This window comes from Myxocyprinus asiaticus, chromosome 48 (genome assembly GCF_019703515.2).
Source record: "Myxocyprinus asiaticus isolate MX2 ecotype Aquarium Trade chromosome 48, UBuf_Myxa_2, whole genome shotgun sequence".
Classification (NCBI taxonomy): Eukaryota; Metazoa; Chordata; class Actinopteri; order Cypriniformes; family Catostomidae; genus Myxocyprinus; species Myxocyprinus asiaticus.
The window spans coordinates 318,572-336,805 of NC_059391.1; the positions used below are offsets into that span (position 1 = coordinate 318,572).

The 18,234-nt window shown below is 38.3% G+C and overlaps 1 protein-coding gene across 5 annotated transcripts in view; it reads right to left on the bottom strand.

The window, feature by feature from the left end:
* Nucleotides 1–589: 589 nt before the first annotated feature.
* The window catches only part of LOC127437222 (zinc finger C3H1 domain-containing protein-like), an 86,572-nt gene continuing 68,927 nt past the window's right edge, over nt 590–18,234 (bottom strand). For 3 of the 5 annotated variants that reach the window (XM_051692022.1, XM_051692021.1, XM_051692018.1), the window contains 9 exons: nt 5,981–6,075; nt 5,484–5,591; nt 5,300–5,404; nt 4,917–5,085; nt 4,594–4,694; nt 4,326–4,427; nt 1,889–1,928; nt 1,529–1,591; nt 590–1,439 (listed from right to left, as the gene is read on the bottom strand). In XM_051692022.1, coding sequence (XP_051547982.1) covers nt 1,314–1,439; nt 1,529–1,591; nt 1,889–1,928; nt 4,326–4,427; nt 4,594–4,694; nt 4,917–5,085; nt 5,300–5,404; nt 5,484–5,591; nt 5,981–6,075 — 909 coding nt within the window. In that variant the 3' untranslated portion in view covers nt 590–1,313. Of the gene's footprint in view, nt 1,440–1,528; nt 1,592–1,888; nt 1,929–4,325; nt 4,428–4,593; nt 4,695–4,916; nt 5,086–5,295; nt 5,405–5,483; nt 5,592–5,980; nt 6,076–18,234 lie in introns of those variants that run through there. The other 2 variants (XM_051692020.1, XM_051692023.1) reach the window with 2 other exon arrangements.

Genomic DNA, 18,234 nt, shown 5'->3' on the forward strand with positions numbered 1-18,234 from the left:
TATCAGAATATCGGTCGCAGGGCCGAATCAAAATCGTATCGCTGCAGATTTTGAAGTATCGGCAAGAGAATCTATTTAAGATAGTATCGTGATGAAATGTCCAATTTACACCCCTGACCAACAATGCACATTTTCGATGTCTCCTTAAACTAACACACCTAATTCAACTTAGCTTGTTAGTAGAGACTCCAAGACCTGAAATGGATGCGTCAGATCAAGGAGACATCCAACATATGTACTGTTGGCAACGCTCCTCCCACCAATAGCTGGCGTGTGGTGAGCGTACTATTGCTGCTGTTGCATAATCCAGGTGGATGCTGAAAAATGGTGGTTGATGAGTCCCCTGTTCTCTATGTAAATTGCTTTTTAAGTATAAAATTATTTTTTTTAGTTGCAAATAAACCAATTTGTAATATTTTAGATAGAAACACATACAGGTGAGCTGGACTAGAATGTTTGCATGACTAAAAAGGCTTTATTTATCATTTATAATACTTACAATAATATAATACTGAGATACAATATAGTTTTCCCCATTCAGTAAACTCAGTCCCAAAGTTATTCCCCATAATAAACACACAACACCATATTTCTGTACAAAATAATTTAATAAAAACATTGTTCAATTATAAATGTAAAGAAAAACAGAGTATTATATAAAACTATTCCAGCAGATTATGTTAATCAATTTGTGTGTGGATTTTTTTTTTTTTTTATTGGTGAAGGAAAAGGTTTCTTGGCACAGTCCTTGACTACAGACATATTTGGCAGTCCGTAGAGAAGTTTCCAACAATACATGGACCCTGGTGAATCAAATACTTTCAGCGGTCTTTTCAATCCATAGTTGAAAAACAAAAAAAAAAAAAACTGTGCTGAGCCCTTAAACTCTCAGTTGGAGTTAATGTCATCCTTCACAAGACATGGTTAATACACCATGAGAAAATCAAGTATATTTAGAGGAAGGAAGCCACCTTAAAAACAGTCAAAGTCCATCAATGATGATGCAACATTAAAGAAAAACTACAATAAAACAATATGTTAGTGTACAAATGGAACACAAACCAAAAACAAAGAAGCAAATGGTATCATCAGCAAATTCATACTTACGTACATGATGATAAAAGAGGCCCACATACTGGATAACTTGAAGCTCTTAGTGTCTTCAGTGGCTTTGTAATTAATACTGAGTATATGCTGGTGCAGGCATGTCCACCTGCTGCAATCTAACCTAACACACCTGTCTATGTATCTGTGGAACTTTGGGGTGGTCTAATGGAAGCATGTACTCTTGTTATGGGAGTGTGGTGATCATGTCACTGTGATTGGCACGGCTCTAACCCTAGCGGCTCATTTAGACTCACGCCCACCTCTTGGCACTTGTCAATTATTTTTTTCAGTGTGTCAGTTTTACCTCCTTCAGCCGCCTCAAACAGCAAACACTACAAAGAAAATGAAAAAGACTCATAAGGAAAGAGTTCCACAGCGAAAAAGACAAGTCAACAGTAAGTCATTGCAAGAGGTTTTTTACATCTTTCCAGAGAGAAGCAGACAGGGGCAGTTTCTGGAGTGCCTGCTGGTAGAGCCGCTGGACCTGCAAATGTGTGAATAAAAGCACAAACACACCAGAGCAGAATCACAGTCAGTTCAGTCCAACACAAAAATAAACATTCACATTCCCCAACTACAAAAGCAAACTCCATTTGTCTTCATCAGAGTTATGCCATTAAAACTCTTACATATTCGTGCACTGAGCATACCCTGCAGAAAAAACAGTAGATTCAACAAAATGAAACAGTAAAAATAGAGACCTGCGGGATAAGTAAAGGTTAAAAATGATGGACACTGGACACTGTAAATGGCTTGACCTGACCTCTGAACTCTCACTCACCTCTGCTTTTTGCCTTTGCTCCCTCCCAACAGCAATCGCTCTGGCAAGAAATATATCAATACAGGACGTCAAACACTTCACACCTAATTTCTGCTTCCAAATTTAGGGACATCAAATTTACAAATTTCTACAACCATTACTGTCCTGTCAGTGGCAAAGTTCTGAAGATAACTTTATGCAAGTGTTTAAACACCATGGTAGTTTCACCAAGTAGATGAACAGAGTAGCTTTGGGTCTATGAGTTTTGCACATCTTGACAACAAATTCTTTGCTCATTCTGAATAAGATTGTTCTAAAAGGGTCATGAAACACTACACATGTTTTTCTAGATGTTAACAGACTTTTTTGTATGTGTTCCACATTATGCAAGACAATGATAGTAAGCATTCATTTTCATTTCAAGGATACATTTTTTGGGCCATTTTCTACTAACTGCTTTGAAGTCAATACTGAGAAAATGTCACATAGATTTTTTTATTTACACTGGACTTAAACATATACACGTCATTGGTTTCTCTTGATATTATTCATGAGATGGCGCTTTCTCAGCCAGTCAGTAGCATTGGTGGTGAATAAGCAATTGTATGATCCAAAGTATGAGAGCTGCCTGTTTTCCACTCCAAAGCAGACAGCTTGTTTGAAAGAAGTGGTCTGATGTGACGTGGTACCATAACATAAACCATTTATCCTTAAAGTGAGTGTTACTCAATTAAAGCAAAATATAACTGACTAGATGAGAAATGACAGGCGTGTTCTCTTCCCCTTTCCCCCCAGTCCGCTAATTACCATGCCAACTTTCCCCCGCATTTTTCAAAACTGGTGCGAGCGGAGCTATTCTGAAATAGGGATTTCTTGACCCTTTAATGAACTGCTTGAACTGCATCAGTCTGGTTGAGACTGTTGGAAAATGTTATAATATGACCTTTGAGTAAAAAGAGAATATGTAACAGAGTTTCCACTCTGTTACATATTCCATATGTACAGGAAAACTCAAGACATAGCTGTAGTCCAGAGTATGATTAGAACGCATGTCCAAAAAAAGAACAGTTTAAAAAATAATTATATTGGGATTGTTTAAACGACGATGGTGATTAATCAACCCTTTTGCCAAATATTGCTGCCTCAAGCCAAAGCACCAAGCAGTAACGAAAGGCTTGCCAGCTTCTCAAAGCACTAGCAAGGCAACTCATTTAGAGAACGCCAGATGCAAAAGCTGACTGAAAATGGAGACAACACTACTCCATTTTGGAATTATGCCCAGCCCACATGGGGAACAGTAGGACATTAGTGATGAGGTGTGCTGGACACCAACTCCCCAAAGGCTTCAAAACTTAACCAATGAAATTTTGTAAAGGTAGAAAGAGACGACCATGTGGCAGCTGGACAAACCGCCACAAAAACGTTGGATTTTTAAGCAAGACCAGTCGCCTTGGTTTATGGTCCTCCACATCCTTGAAACAGTCAACTTCTTGCATTTCAGAAGATGGAGGTATTCGTTTAGACACCTGGGGTCCAGTGTTGGGCAGAGGCCCCAATCCCATGTGGGTATGAGCAAGAGAAAAATTAAGGCCAGCAAATCACTTCACTTACCTGATGGCCCTTTTGGAGCAAGCGTGACAACATCTGCACAGAGCACTTCCAAGTGTTGTGGGTCTATTGCTGCAAAACTCATCAAGGAAGGGACACTAGAAAATTGCAGTCAGTAACCCTGGGTCAAAGGACCATGGGGCTTTGGCCTCAGTGCTGCCCATGCAGCAATCCGTGTTGAGGCGAAATGAGGGCAGCACAACCATAGGAGCAAGGCAGTGACTGCACAAGCTCCTGGCCCTAACTACCCTCCACCTGTGAGCAGAATCAGACTGGGGACTAAGGTCTCTAAGGCCCCACTGAAGTCCATACTCTCAAGGATACTGGAATTACAAGGATTCTCAGCCATAGGAAGTATTAGCTGCTCTGCACATCCATGCCCTCCTCTGGAGCATCAGAGGGGATTGGATACCCAACCACTGAATGTGCAGTGGAAAATCCATCATAGGAGTAGCCCTTGCTGACACCCAAGTGCATTATGCACTGAGTGAAGTAATCCAGAAAAAGCTTACATGCAACTACCCTTAGTGGGGATCAAAAAAAGCTGCAACTCCATGCAAGCATAAGTGCTTAATATGGCACTTATTTTGGGCATGGCAGGCCCAACTGGAGTGTCTCTAAAAAGCCTTCATTGTGTAACACTACATGTCAATCCTTGTACATGTGGAATTGGTAATAAAAAAGGGGAATAAGTCTTTGATTTGGTTGGAAAAGCACGTTTTTTAAATTATGTATTATTTTTAACATTATACAGAATTCAAAATAAGCTATGCCAACTAAAGCTTTGAATTAACAGCTGCCTTCATAAATATAAATCTCATTTGGAGACATGTTTGGAGCATGAACTTACATTTTCCAGATGGCCAGACAGGTTGGAAGGCTACTGCACAACATTCGGCTTTGCAATTTAAAATGTTCAACATTTCCATCCTGCCATTCCTGCTGCAGCAACCTACACAACAACAATTGACACTAAAACTCAAGGACATTAAATGTCTTTAGAAGTTGTGACTTGTATCTTGAGTCACCAATTTACATGGTTGAAGAATCAAATATTTCTCCATTAAAGAGAAAAAGACTGTTATGCCTCCAGTGAAGCAGGATAAACATCGGAGTACCTTATGGCCAGTTCAGTATTGGTTGGCATGATATGCTGAAGTCTTTCCAGGACAAGGGAATGTTGGGATTGAGGAAAACAACCCAAATAGAAGGATATAACCTGCAATTCACACAAGAGCTTCAAAATGCACCATATACACAAATAAAATGCATGAGCCTATGCAAATTACAAACACAGTACATTCACCACTATCTGGGAGCAATTAGGATGACATTTGCCTCAAAGTGCTAATAATGTAATAATCTTGTACAGAATTGAGTGAAACTATAACTAGAAAATGAGCTTCATAATTAGTGGGTGATTATGGAACAGGAGATGTACCTTGTTATGGAAGCTAAAGCAGTTCCAATACTGTGAGGAGCTAAAGGGCAGAGTAAGTCTGGATGGCACCGTCTCCAGGCATCGATGCACCAAACCTGTAAACATCTTCAGCTCGCGAACACTAGGCTGCAGCCCCAACACCTTACTGCTTGTAAATGACAGATAACTGCTGAAAATAAAACCACCAGCTGTTAATACAGGAAGATCAGACTGGGTTCCTTCAACTACACAATGACAGGATGCTCATATCAACAAAACCTTTGGTTTTTGCCCAACCCACCCTATGAACAAACTGAAGTCTACTCTCATTGGTTTAATACTGTGATAATTAACAGCTAATAATTCAAAGAAATAAGGTACGAATAACTATTTGCCTTACTTACTCCAGCCAAAGTGTGTAGATTAACTCCAGCTTCGTAATAGTTCCCAAAGCCTTTTCAAAAGCATCAATGGCCTCTCTCACACCGCCATAGACAGACTCCCAGAAACTGCATTAAAATCAAGAATCAGAGTTAGAAGAGGACAGATCTAGAGACATCTATAGCAGGAGACTCAGAGAGGACGTACCAGTGAATGAGATGCAGATATGGCAGCTGATCTCTTATCTCATCCTGAAGTTGATCTTTGAGCGTTGGAGCTCTAAGTAAGTCTCGAGTCACAATGCCAAGAATATGACTGAAATAATAATGGTGCACATTGAATAAAGCAAGAGATCTGTACAGTGGCCTAAAAAGTTATTTGGACACTGAAGTTGCACGTATAAATGTCTTTTTAGTAGCTATATTCAATCTGCCCCACTCAAATACTTATTGTCTTCATTCTGAACACTATCTATTGTTTTAGAATTTCAAACCAAATCAAACTTCTTTTTGTGAAATATTTTGTGAAAAGTGTGCAGTGCCATCCTCCTTTCGATGATGCTTTGATATTTAGTATCTATTGCAATATTTAAACATTTTGAGTGAATTAAGTGTCCACTGTATCTCTATCTCTCTCTCACTCACTCACACACACACACGTCTCTTTAAACACATGGTAGAGTGTGGTGTCAGTGATGATGTTACCGTAGTACATCTAGAGACGTCAGCTGATCTGGCACAGTTTCACAGAACGAGCACATGAACTTGTCAAAGAGTTTCTCCATAACACTGGACCTCCCCTACACAGCAGAAACACACGGACATGAGTTAATACACAGACAACACAGTGATTTTTACATTGAGAGAGTATTTTGTTCTGTGTGTGTGAAAAAAAAAAATGCAGCTATATGCTTCATTGTTACTCATACATTACAACATATTACAGGGTATCTGCAGGTATCAGCATTTATAATTTAATACTTTAACACCTTTTGCAAAACATGTAAAAAAAACTAAACAAATTAAGATCTGCACATCGTAAACCTAATGGGATCAGGGTTAGGGCTGGGTGATATGGCAACAAAATGTATATCTCGTTATTTTTTTTGTCTATTGACGATATTCAATATATATCTCAATAATTATGTATTTGCTATAAAATGGCTTAAAAGTGATCTTTTATTTAAATAAGTTCTGTCAGTGAATTAAAAATATAGAACTGTGATTAATTGCATGATTTTTCAGTTAACTGCAGATTTAAAAATTGCTTGAAATTGATTCATACAGTGCTGTGGAAAAGTATTTATCCCCATCCTGATTTCTTCTGTTTTTGTGTATATTTCATACAAAATTGTTTCAAAAATACAAACTAAATCTAACAAAACAAAGGCAATCTGAGTAAACAAAAAATACAGTTTTTAAATGATAAATGCAATTTATTGAAGCAAAAAAGTTACCCAATACCAACTGGGCTTGTTTGAAAAATTATTTGCCCACTTAGTTACTAAATCCCCAACTCTATGAAACTGCATTCATAATGGGGTTAAGCTGGACTAGACACACCCAGGTCTGATTACTGCCAGCCTGTTCAATCAAATCAACACCTAAATAGAACTTTTTCAGCAGCAAAGTTGGTAAAAAGGTCTCACCCAGTAGCACACTATGCCAAGGTCGAAAGAAATTCCAGAAATGATGAGGAGAAAGGTGATTGAAATACATCAGTCTGGGAAGGGTTACACAGCTATTTCAAAGGCTCTGGGACTCCAAAGAATCAGAGTGAGAGCCATTATTTCCAAATGGCGAAAACCTGGCACAGTAGTGAACCCTCATAGAAGTGGCCAACCTTCCAAAATTCCTCCAAGAATAATATATATATAGTTGCAAGCAGTGATTAACGGGGTTCAAGCCTTTAAGGTCCTTAAAGTTCACATGCAAAAGATATTAAGTATTAATTAGATAGCCTGAAAACAACTAAAACAATGTTAAATTGCCTTAGTTTTGAGAAACAACAGGTGAAATATCACATGTATATGGTATTTTTTACGTTCCTGACTGTTATAGCGCCACCAAGAGGCAAAGGTTTGTATTTTTTCATGTGTCCTCCAAATGACCCCATACATAAGTGTCTCAAATTTTATGAAAATATCTCATTCCATTCAAGAGTTATAACTGTTTAAGTAAAAGTGGCAATGCCCACAGCTTATGTTTTGGTGTAGCTTAGAGACTCTGAATTGAAGGTTAAAACTTTTTTTGATAATTAATAATAATGGGACTCCAGAGAATCTTTCTGCACTGGTTTGGATCCGATCGGGTGAACGGACTGCTAAAAGATGATTTTGTTGATAGCAGCCATGTTTTTCTAGGTATGTGACTGTGCTTCTAGACCTTGATGGAACCTTAGATACAGACACTGCATGCAAAATTTCAAGTTAATCGGTCCAGCCGTTCCATAGTTAGATCCATTTAAAAAAAAAAAAACTTTTATAGAGCCACCACACATATGTGTACCAAATTTGGTGACAATATCTGATTCTGTTCAAGAGTTATAACCATTTTTGTAAAAGTGGCCACGACCATTACGAACGTTTTGGTTAACCCTATATTAAACCTACTGAAAGCTGATTGGTCGATGGCGGCCATGTTTTTAAAGATATGTGACTGTCCTCATAGACCTTGATGGCACATTTTACAAAGACCCTGCATGCAAAATTTCAAGTCAATCGGACCAACGGTTCCATAGTTATCGCCATTTTAATTTTTTTTATTATTATAGCATCCCCAAGAGGCAGAGGTGTGCAATTTATTTGTGTGTCACAAATGACCTCTTACATAATTGTACCTAATTTGGATATATCTCATTCCGTCCATGAGTTATAACCGTTTAAGTAAAAGTGGTCCCGCCCACTATGGACATTTTGGAATACTGTTTAACAATGAACCAAAATTTCAAAAATCCTTTAACAACTTTTCATATTGGGACTCTGTTGAATCTTTCTGCACTGGTTTGGATCTGATGGGACGAACGGCCTAGGATGAGTTAGTTTAGAAATTTTTCAAACTATCCAAAATAGCGGGAAAACGAAGGGGTGGAGCAAAAATTTGACAAGGGGCAAAACTCTTCGGCATGGCGCAAGGAATCACTGGAATGGCTCTAGCCTTTACACCCCAAGATTTATGGCCCAAAATGTGACTTATTTTTTTGTTTTCATCACTGTAGCGCCACCGTGAGTTCGACTGGGGCAAGACTTTGCGGCTTTGTAGACTGGAGTACTACCTTTCCCCAAAGTTTTGAGTCTATAGGCCTTACAGTTTGGTCTGCACGGTCAGTTTTAAGGCAGAAAAATAAAAATAATAATAATAATAAATATAGCTGCAAGCAGCGATTAACGGGGTTCAAGCCTTTACAGTCCTTTAAGTTCATATGCAACAGATATTAAGTATTAATTAGACAGCCAGTTAACAACTAAAACAATGTTAAAGTGCCTTAATTTTGAGAAACATCAGGTGAGATAGCACAGATATATGGTGTTTTTTTTACATTACTGGCTGTTATTGCACAACCAAGAGGCATAGATATGCAATTTTTTTTTGTGTCCTCAGAATGACCCCATACATAATTGTCTCAAACTTTGTGAAAATATCTCATTCCGTTCAAGAGTTATAACTGTTTAAGTAAAAGTGGCCACGCCATCTGCGCACGTTTTGGTGTAACTTTATGACGATGAATCAAAAGTAAAAACGTTTCTGATAAATACTAAATATGGGATTCAAGAGAATTTTTCTGCACTTGTTTGGTTCTGATCGGATGAACGGACTAGGACTAGTTCAAATAGCTGCTAAAAGATGATTTTGTTGATGCCGGCCATGTTTTTAAAAGATATGTGACTGTCCTCATAGACCTTGATGGCACTTTGGACAAAGTCACTGCATGCAAAATGTCTAGTCAATCGGACCAACGGTTCCATAGTTATTGACATGTTTAGTTTTTTAATTATTATAGCACCACCAAGAGGCAGAGCTTGCAATTTATTTTGTGTGTAATCTGTATTACCCCATACATAAAGTGTACAAAATTTGGTTATAATCTGTTCAAAAGTTATAATCATTTAAGTAAAGTGGCCACTCCCACTACGAACGTTTTGGCGTACCGTTTGACGATAAAAACATTTCAAAATTCCTTTGATTACTTTTCATAATGGGACTATGCTGAATCTTTATACACTGGTTTGGTTCCAATCGGGTGAATGGCCTAGGACAAGTTTTTTCCCAAACAATCCAAAATAGTGAGAAAACGAAGGGGCAGAGCACAGCTTTGACAAGGGGCAAAACTCTTCGGCATGACACAAGGAATCAGAGGGAAAAAATTATTTTGTTTCTAGCCCAAGTTCAAGAGTTATTGCCCAAAATGTGAACATATATTGTTTTGTTAACTATAGCGCCACCTATGGGCCGATTCAATGCATATGGCTAGCCAGCCGGAGTACTACCATTCCCCAAAGTTTCAAGTCTCTAGGCCTTATGGTTTGGTCTGCACCATCAGTTTTAGGGTAGAAAAAAAACACATCCTTGCAAATATAATAATATAGCCGCAAACGGCAATTATCGGGGACCAAGCACATATGGAAAAATGACAAAAATAATCTGATTTTAAAGGAAAGATCCTGTGGAACCCTAACTCAAACCCTAACCGCCTTCAGAGGGCTGACGGCATATTCACTGTTCTCTTACAAAGTCATGTTTTATTGTAGGTCAATTTAATATTTATACCACCTCAGCTGCAAGTTTAAAGTTAATCCATAACTGAGATTTAAATCTGAGTTTAAAGTAATGGAGCAACAGCATTAAAGTTAATTCAGATTTACTGTGAAATTTAAATCAGGATCAAAATTATTATTTAAATGTAACCCTGATCATATTTAAACAAATTCAGTGCAACAGAATTAACTACAACCATGAAACTCAACTGGGTACATAGCTTTTGTGTTTTTGTACACTGGTAACACACATGAAACTGCTTACTGGTGTGCATAAAACACCAAATACATAGTCTGAACAGGACAAAAACACATTAAATCAGATTCTTACAAGCCCCAGCCAAACCATATTCATAGTTGATTTGGAATCCGATTAAAATCTGATTTTTCTTAATGCATCTCGGTCAGATCGGATTTCATGTGGTTTTTTCATCCACATGTGGTTTTTGCTGCTGTGCGCGAAGGTTGTTATATGTCATATTTGCGACGAGAAAACATACTGCGCTCTGAACGGCATAATTAATGCCTTCACTGGGCACTTCAAATTTAATACAATAATGATGGCCATGCAATAGGATCATTACAAACAGAATTTTTTATATAAAAATGACTTCAAAATTGAGTTCAGCCTGTTTTATTACACATTTCAGCACTACAAAACTCTCACAGTGGAAGGTAAACAGGGCACAGAAATCATCACTTCTGAATGAAACACACCCATATGTCATTTATATGTTGCAGGGCATGCAAAGCACTGCAAACCTCTTATAATAACACAGAAATTGGCTTAACTTACCCAAAGAGATGCGCTAAGATGCAGTAACCCATACTGGTTGCGAGAAACCATAACGCTATAGATGAAGTTACTGTTTACAAACAAACGCTCTGCCCTTCCGGGTTCTTTTGGTAGCCCAGAAAAGAACTGCTGTCAATGGCCACTTCGCTCAAATTGCGCTGAAACTGCAAATTACTGTCCAGCAAAACTTCTGAATATTCAAAAACTGGGAAAAGATTGTCTGGATAGATATAGTTCTGTTTATGTAGATAGATATTTCTATTCATAGCTTTCTCTTCCTCTTCTTCCTGGGATTGTTTAATAACACTTAACATAAAACTATATTTGATTTAGATCTTCAACAAATCAACATTCCATGGTAAATTATTCTTATTTAAAAAATAAATAAAATAAAACAAAATCTTAATTCTGTTCTTACAGTGCCACCTTGTGGTGGAATAATGCAAGGACACCACATATTGTGTCATCGCGTTTGCGTTTGAAGAACGAGTTGAACGAGTTGAATAACGTGAAAAAAAGAGGAAGAAAATTAGCGCTCAGAGCAAGATCTTCCCCACCTATATCTGAGGTCACGAGCCACAACACATCAATCATTATTTTCCTGTGTTACTGCAGGATTAATGTGTTGCTTAAATTGCAAGCAAAAACAGTATAATATTTTACCAATGTATCAAGTGGCCACCCCCACTTTGTAAGTTTTGGCATACTGTTGCATGTTTTATGCACACCAGTAAGCAGTTTCATGTGTTACCAATGTACAAAAACACAGCTGAGCTGATTTACATGGTTGTAGTTTCAGTTCTAAACAATTTTACACATTAGAGTTTAAACACAACAGTTCACGAAAACACAGTTTTATAAGTTAGAGGGCCACATATGTTTATTATAGAAATACATATTTATATGTCATAGGATATCATAGCTCCATTTCAAACAAATGTGGAGCTACTATTTATAGTTAAAAAAAATTTAAGTCCACAAGTATTTATCTTAAGCACTCTTATTTTAATGTTTATTTAATATGTATTTCTGTTATAATGTATTTATTTATCTGATTTACAAGGAGTGGCTGAATGCAGGGGTGTAAAGTAACGAATTACAAATAACGTTACTGTAATTAAGTAGTTTTTCCCAGGAATTGTACTTTTAGTTTAAAAATGTTATACTTTTACTTGAGTACATTAAGTGCTGTAACTGTACTTTTAATGCGCTATTTTGCCACCATCTGTGTTCACTACTTCCCTAGCAATGTTATCAATAGGGCTGGGCGATAAAACAAACGATGTTTATCTGAAAAAAAAAAAAAAAGAGACGTCCTCGATATCGATGATAAACTTTTGAGTAATTTTCTATACTTAGCCTATGTTCTGCATCTAGAACAGGGGTGTTCATTACATCGATCGTGACAGCAAGACAATCACTGGTTGGTTGATCTAGATGAAATATAAAAGATTGACTTTATTTCTGGGCGTCTGTAGCTGCGTGCTGTTTGACTGACAGGCGGCTAATGTTTGTGCGCTTTACATGCGCTTGTTCTCCAAGAGTGCTAATGCGGGTACGCAACTAAATGGTCAAATACACTTTATAATTCCGCCAATGCCCGTCTTGGTGAGGCATTAATGTAAATGCACTCAGTTTGGTCTTAAGTGAACGTAAACAGTGGGACAAAAAGTGTATTTGTATCAAAATGTCAGACTTGAAGTGTACATGTTACAGAATTGAGCACTGTCTAGTAGGCTATGTCATAAAATGTAGAGAGTGTGTTAATTTGTATAATAAATTCCCAGGAAAGTAGAGATGATAAAATAGTTTATAATTATGCTTAGCCTTTATCAAGTTTTTTCTAATGCCTGATAGAAAAGATCAACCTTTGTAGAACAATACTTCAGGCAGAACATTCCACCAGTCACAAACTTCAGAATATTGTGTATCATGCATTAGAATGAGAACACAATTATTTCTATGTGAACGACGAGCTCTGTGCACTTTGCTAAATTTTTTATTATTCTCATGTTATAATTTGGTGAAATTCGATACACCCAGTTACACATTTGCTCTTTGAGGTAAAACATGGCAAAGAAGTCAAAATCATCGGGCTCTGGAGACATTAAAAGACACTTACGTGTTCAGGATGAAAGCCCCGACAGACCTACAGACCGGGGACTCGATTTGGATGGCGCGGCGGGAGAGGAGATCCAACGTCAGTTGTCCATCATGTCGGTGATGTTGACGAAGGTTCTTGTTGACTTGGAGGATCTCGCTGTAATACGTCAATCGATTACGGCAATGGAAATAAAATTCTCTGAGTTAGTTACAAGAGTGTCGGATGCTGAGAAACTAATAGATTATTTGGAGAGGGAATTAACCGCTAATCCGCCAACGACCAAAGTTGATCTGGAACGTATTCTTGAAAAGCTTGAAGATCTTGAGAATAGAAACCGCAGGAATAACGTCAGAATTGTTGGAATTCCTGAGCATGAGGAGGGCAGAGATATGATGAAATTCCTAGATGAGCTCTTCCCGAGTCTACTCAACATAACTGGCCACAAGCTGGAAATCGAGCGAGCTCACAGAGTCCCTGCTCGGAGATCTGCTGAGGGAGACAGTCCCCGATCGATTATGGCCAAATTTCTGAGGTCATCCGATAAAGATCTCATGTTGCGCCAGACGAGGAACAAAGGGAAGCTTTCTTGGAGGAATCATAATATTTTCTTGTTCCCGGACTTTGCGAGTTCGATAAGAGAGAAGTTCGGGGTTTGATTGTTGCACTAATGGGGAATTTGGACTGTATAATTTAGTTTTTGACACAGTTTTATTTTTTTTATTATATCAATATGTCAGTTGTTAATGAGTGTACTATCGCTCTCCACATGGAATGTAAATGGGTTGGGGCACCCCATAAAAAGAAGGAAGGTTATTACTTTTCTTAAACGTAAGAAATATGATTCTTGGTCTTACAGATATTCGGAGACTTTTGAACCCATCTGGTAGGGACTATAAAGTTTTTTCCATCAGTCCATAAAATGTATTCTAGAATAGATTTTTTTTTTTATTTCCAAGTCCCTCATTTCATCTGTTGTTGATTGCTCAATTGGAAACATCTTAGTCTCAGATCACGCCCTGGTGAATTTAGAGGTGGTGCCACATACGGAGAAAAAGAAATCATATAGCTGGCGCCTTAATGTGTCCCTTTTGCAAAATCCTGATTTCCAACAAATGCTAAAGGCTGAAATCAGTGTTTATATGGAGACCAATTGGTCCTCAGTATCCACTGTGGGCATAGCTTGAGAGGCACTTAAGGCAGTTCTTAGGGGTCGGATCATACAGTATGCCTCATTCATCAAAAAATCCAAAGCACGAGGAGTTGGAAGGAAATATTAAAAATGCCGAAGTAGAGCTGAAGCGCCGTTTGTCATCTGATGGCCTCAGAGAATTGACTCGATTGAAATATAGATATTATACTATTTTGTCGCAGAAAGTGGAGTTTTGGTTATTCAGGGCAAGACAGTCATATTTTGAGTCTGGGGACAAAGCAGGAAAACTTTTGGCTAGATATATAAAGCAGAGAGAGTCTTTTTCTACCATTCCCTCAGTGAAATCTGCTGGTGGTGAAATTTTTACCTCGGCCATTGATATTAATAATGCTTTTAAAGAATTCTACTTTGATCTCTATAGTTCCACATCTTCGTCTACTGATGATGATATTAGAAACTTTGTGGAACCATTAGATCTCCCTAAACTGACGACTGAGCAAAAAAATTCTCTTGATTCTGAGATAAACTTGGAGGAGCTTGGCGAGGTTATTAAGGCCTTACCTACAGGCAAGTCTCCGGGGCCTGACGGCTTTGCTGCTGAGTTTTTCAAATCTTATGCTACAGAACTGGCTCCACTTTTGTTAGAAGTTTATACTGAATCATTAAAGAATGGAAAGCTTCCGCCAACCATGACGCAAGCCCGGATCAGTCTGATTCTTAGAAAGGACAAAGATCCAAGCGAGTGTAAAAGTTACCGTCCAATTTCCCTGATCCAGTTAGATGTAAAAATGTTGTCAAAAATTCTGGCTAATCGATTAAGTTATGAAATCATTTATACATATAGATCAGGTGGGGTTTATTCGGGGCCGTAGCTCTTCTGATAACATTAGGCGTCTCATCAATATCATGTGGTCAGTAGCGAATGAACAATCTCCGGTCGCTGCCATCTCACTTGACGCCAAAAAGGCATTTGATATGGTAGAATGGGATTATCTTTTTAAGGTTTTGGAAATATACGGGTTTGGGAGTACATTTATTGGTTGGATTAAGTTACTTTATATACACCCAGTAGCGGCGGTACAAACAAATGGACTAATTTCAGATTATTTTACTTTGGATAGGGGCACCCGGCAGGGTTGCCCTCTTTCCCCATTATTGTTCTGTCTTGCACTGGAACCATTAGCAACCGCGATAAGAAAGGAGGATGATTTTCCAGGGGTGGTGGCGGGAGGTATGGCGCATAAACTCTTGCAGATTATATTTTATTATTTGTCTCTGACCCCAGTAGATCTATGCCTTTCCTCCACAGAATTATTAATTCCTTTTCTAAGTTTTCAGGATATAGAGTCAATTGGTCTAAATCCGAAGCTTTGGCTCTGACAGCGTACTGCCCAGAAACAGCTTTCCAGCCGGGTGCTTTCCACTGGCCCAAACAGGGCACTAAGTATTTGGGTATTTTATTTCCAGCAAATTTGTGTGATTTATTTAGAGTTAATTTTGACCCCTTAATAAAACGGTTTTCGAGCAATGTGGGCAGGCGGGCTTCACTACATTTATCTATGATTGGGAAAGTTAATGATATTAAAATGAATTGCATTCCAAAATTCAATTACTCACTGCAGTCTCTCCCTGTAGATGTCCCCCTCTCTTATTTCAGGCAATTTGATAGCATAGCAAAGTCTTTCATTTGGAATGGTAAGCGTCCCAAATTACATTTCAATAAGTTACATAGGCTGATTGACAAAGGTGGGCTAGGCCTACCCAAGATTTTATTTTATTATTATGCATTCGGTCTCAGACATTTGGCTCATTGGTCGCTTCCACCTGAGAGAGCCCCTCCCTAGTTCTGTATAGAACAGGAAGTTCTTGCCCCTATTTCACCACCGCAGAGCCTATCAAATTAATCGGAGAAGCTAAGTTACATCCCGTTATCTCACACTTGAACTCGGTATGGACTAAAGTGTCCAGACTGTTTAATTCTGACATTTTTTTAAAATGTTGCCTCGAGCAAATGGCTGAACCCCAAACTATGCATCAACAAGTCCCCTTTTTGCTGGTCAGAGTGGATTGGGAGGGGGGTTACTACACTCGGTGACCTGTATGAGAATGGAGTGTTGAGATCCTTTCAAAATTTGGTTAAACTTTTTGGGATTCCTAGATCTCAGTTCTGTAAGTATTTACAGCTGCGCCACCTGCTCTGTACTGTTTTTGGGAGTGGTTTACACCCTCCTAAAGCGGTAGACACTCTGGGAGAGGTGATTACTGCTTTTGTAAACGGTCATGAGGCATTGGTGTATTACTCCCTACTAATTCAGAGTCTGGGAGATGGAACTTCAACTTCTCTTAAGAGATTATGGGAGAAAGATCTAAATTTGAATTCTACTCTCTACCAGAAAATCCTAAATGTGAACGTCCGGTCATCAGTCCTTTTTTACTGTAAATCGACAGATCCTTTTTTCACCCACACTTACCATATCTCTTCTAAAGACATGTATTTAACCACTGGAGTCATATGGATGAATTACATTTATGCTGAATTACATTTAGAGACTAAGGAAACAGTCAGAGTCACTCACAGTACCTTGTGGAGGGACAATGTAGGAAAAACCACTCACACAACTTCGAGCTTTGATGTGACTGGGCTTTTCAGCAAAACTGGAGATGACAGCCACCCTGGAAGTTCTAGTTACGTTACTTGGGCTAGGCGCAGTGGTTAGCCTAGCACAGAAATGTGCCATAGACAGAGACTTTTCCTGACAATTTGCAGTGGATTTGTGGCTGGTGACTGCATGTATGAATTTACTGCATTCAACGTTATTTTGAAGAACGTTTTACAGATTACACGATAAGCTTCCATGTTTGTTGCCCTCAAAATAGTTCAAAGTCCTTTTCCTCCAGCCATTCCTTAGAACTTACATTTCTCCATGTTGTCATGGTCCTTCTAATGTGTTCTTTTTGCTAAGTTAGACTAAATTAAAAGGATGACGTCAAGTTAAAACATAGTTCTATGCAGACACACAAAATCACTGTGCGCAACATATATCCGAAAAAGCAATTTAATTTAACCTTATGACATAAGAAGGCAAATGTAAAACAAATTTAAGACTTTTGAATCTAAATGACCCAACAGATACCCTGTTTTAAGTAAAATTCTTTACAAATATAGAACTTTGTACAAGAAGCTCAATGGCTTTGCCATGCAATCATCCTAGGCCTCATTTACACTTTGCATTAACATGCTTTCAAATCCAGATATTCCTTAGCTGGATTGCATTTACACCTTGCAGTCAAACGTATCTCCAATGTGATCGGAGAGAGATCCAATTAAAGTTACTCGTGCAAAATGGAAAACGCTACTTGCATATCACACCAGAGGCTGTGGTAACTGATGATTCTCCATCATTTAGCAAATTTTTGAAACATTGATGGATAATTCAAATGCTTTCCATCACTTTGACAGTCAGGGTTTTTTCTTCCTTTTCCCTGTATCCAAATAACAAAAGCATTTGCATTTACACCTTTGAATGTGGTCAGAATCCATCCCTGAGCACCTCCGAAAGTGGTTTCAGTGAGCTGATCACCAAAAACACATTAATGCAAGGTTTAATTGGGGACATAAAGTACGTAAATACATAAACATGGTACAGTATGCATGATATTAGTGGCCAAGCTTAAATATAACAATATGTATGAGGGGGTCCCTGATCCACAGTGTTTCCCATGGTTAGTAACTATGGTTTCTATATAAAGAACTATGGCATTTTTGTTATGACAAAACAGCAGTCTTAATACATACAGAAATTTTTTTCTGCCACAACTACCATAGATAATAGAGTACAGTTAGTGTTACTGCAGTAAATCTATAGTACAATTTTGGAAGCGTTGTGACCTGAGAATTAAAAAGCCTTCTAATTTGTTATTTTCTGTTTTCTTTGTCAGTGCCGTTTAGAATGTGGGGGCTGTTTGTTTTAAACTAGTTTCATCAATGAGACATAAGAGTTTTGCTAAAGACAATTCTGTACCACATTTAAACGGGTTTTGCAATCCCCGCTGCACATCTCACTGGTTCACACATGCATTTAAAATAGTCTGTTTTTCGGTTGAGACCAGTCCGCGAATTACTGCACCTGCTCTGCGCTCATGTGGCTTTATCCA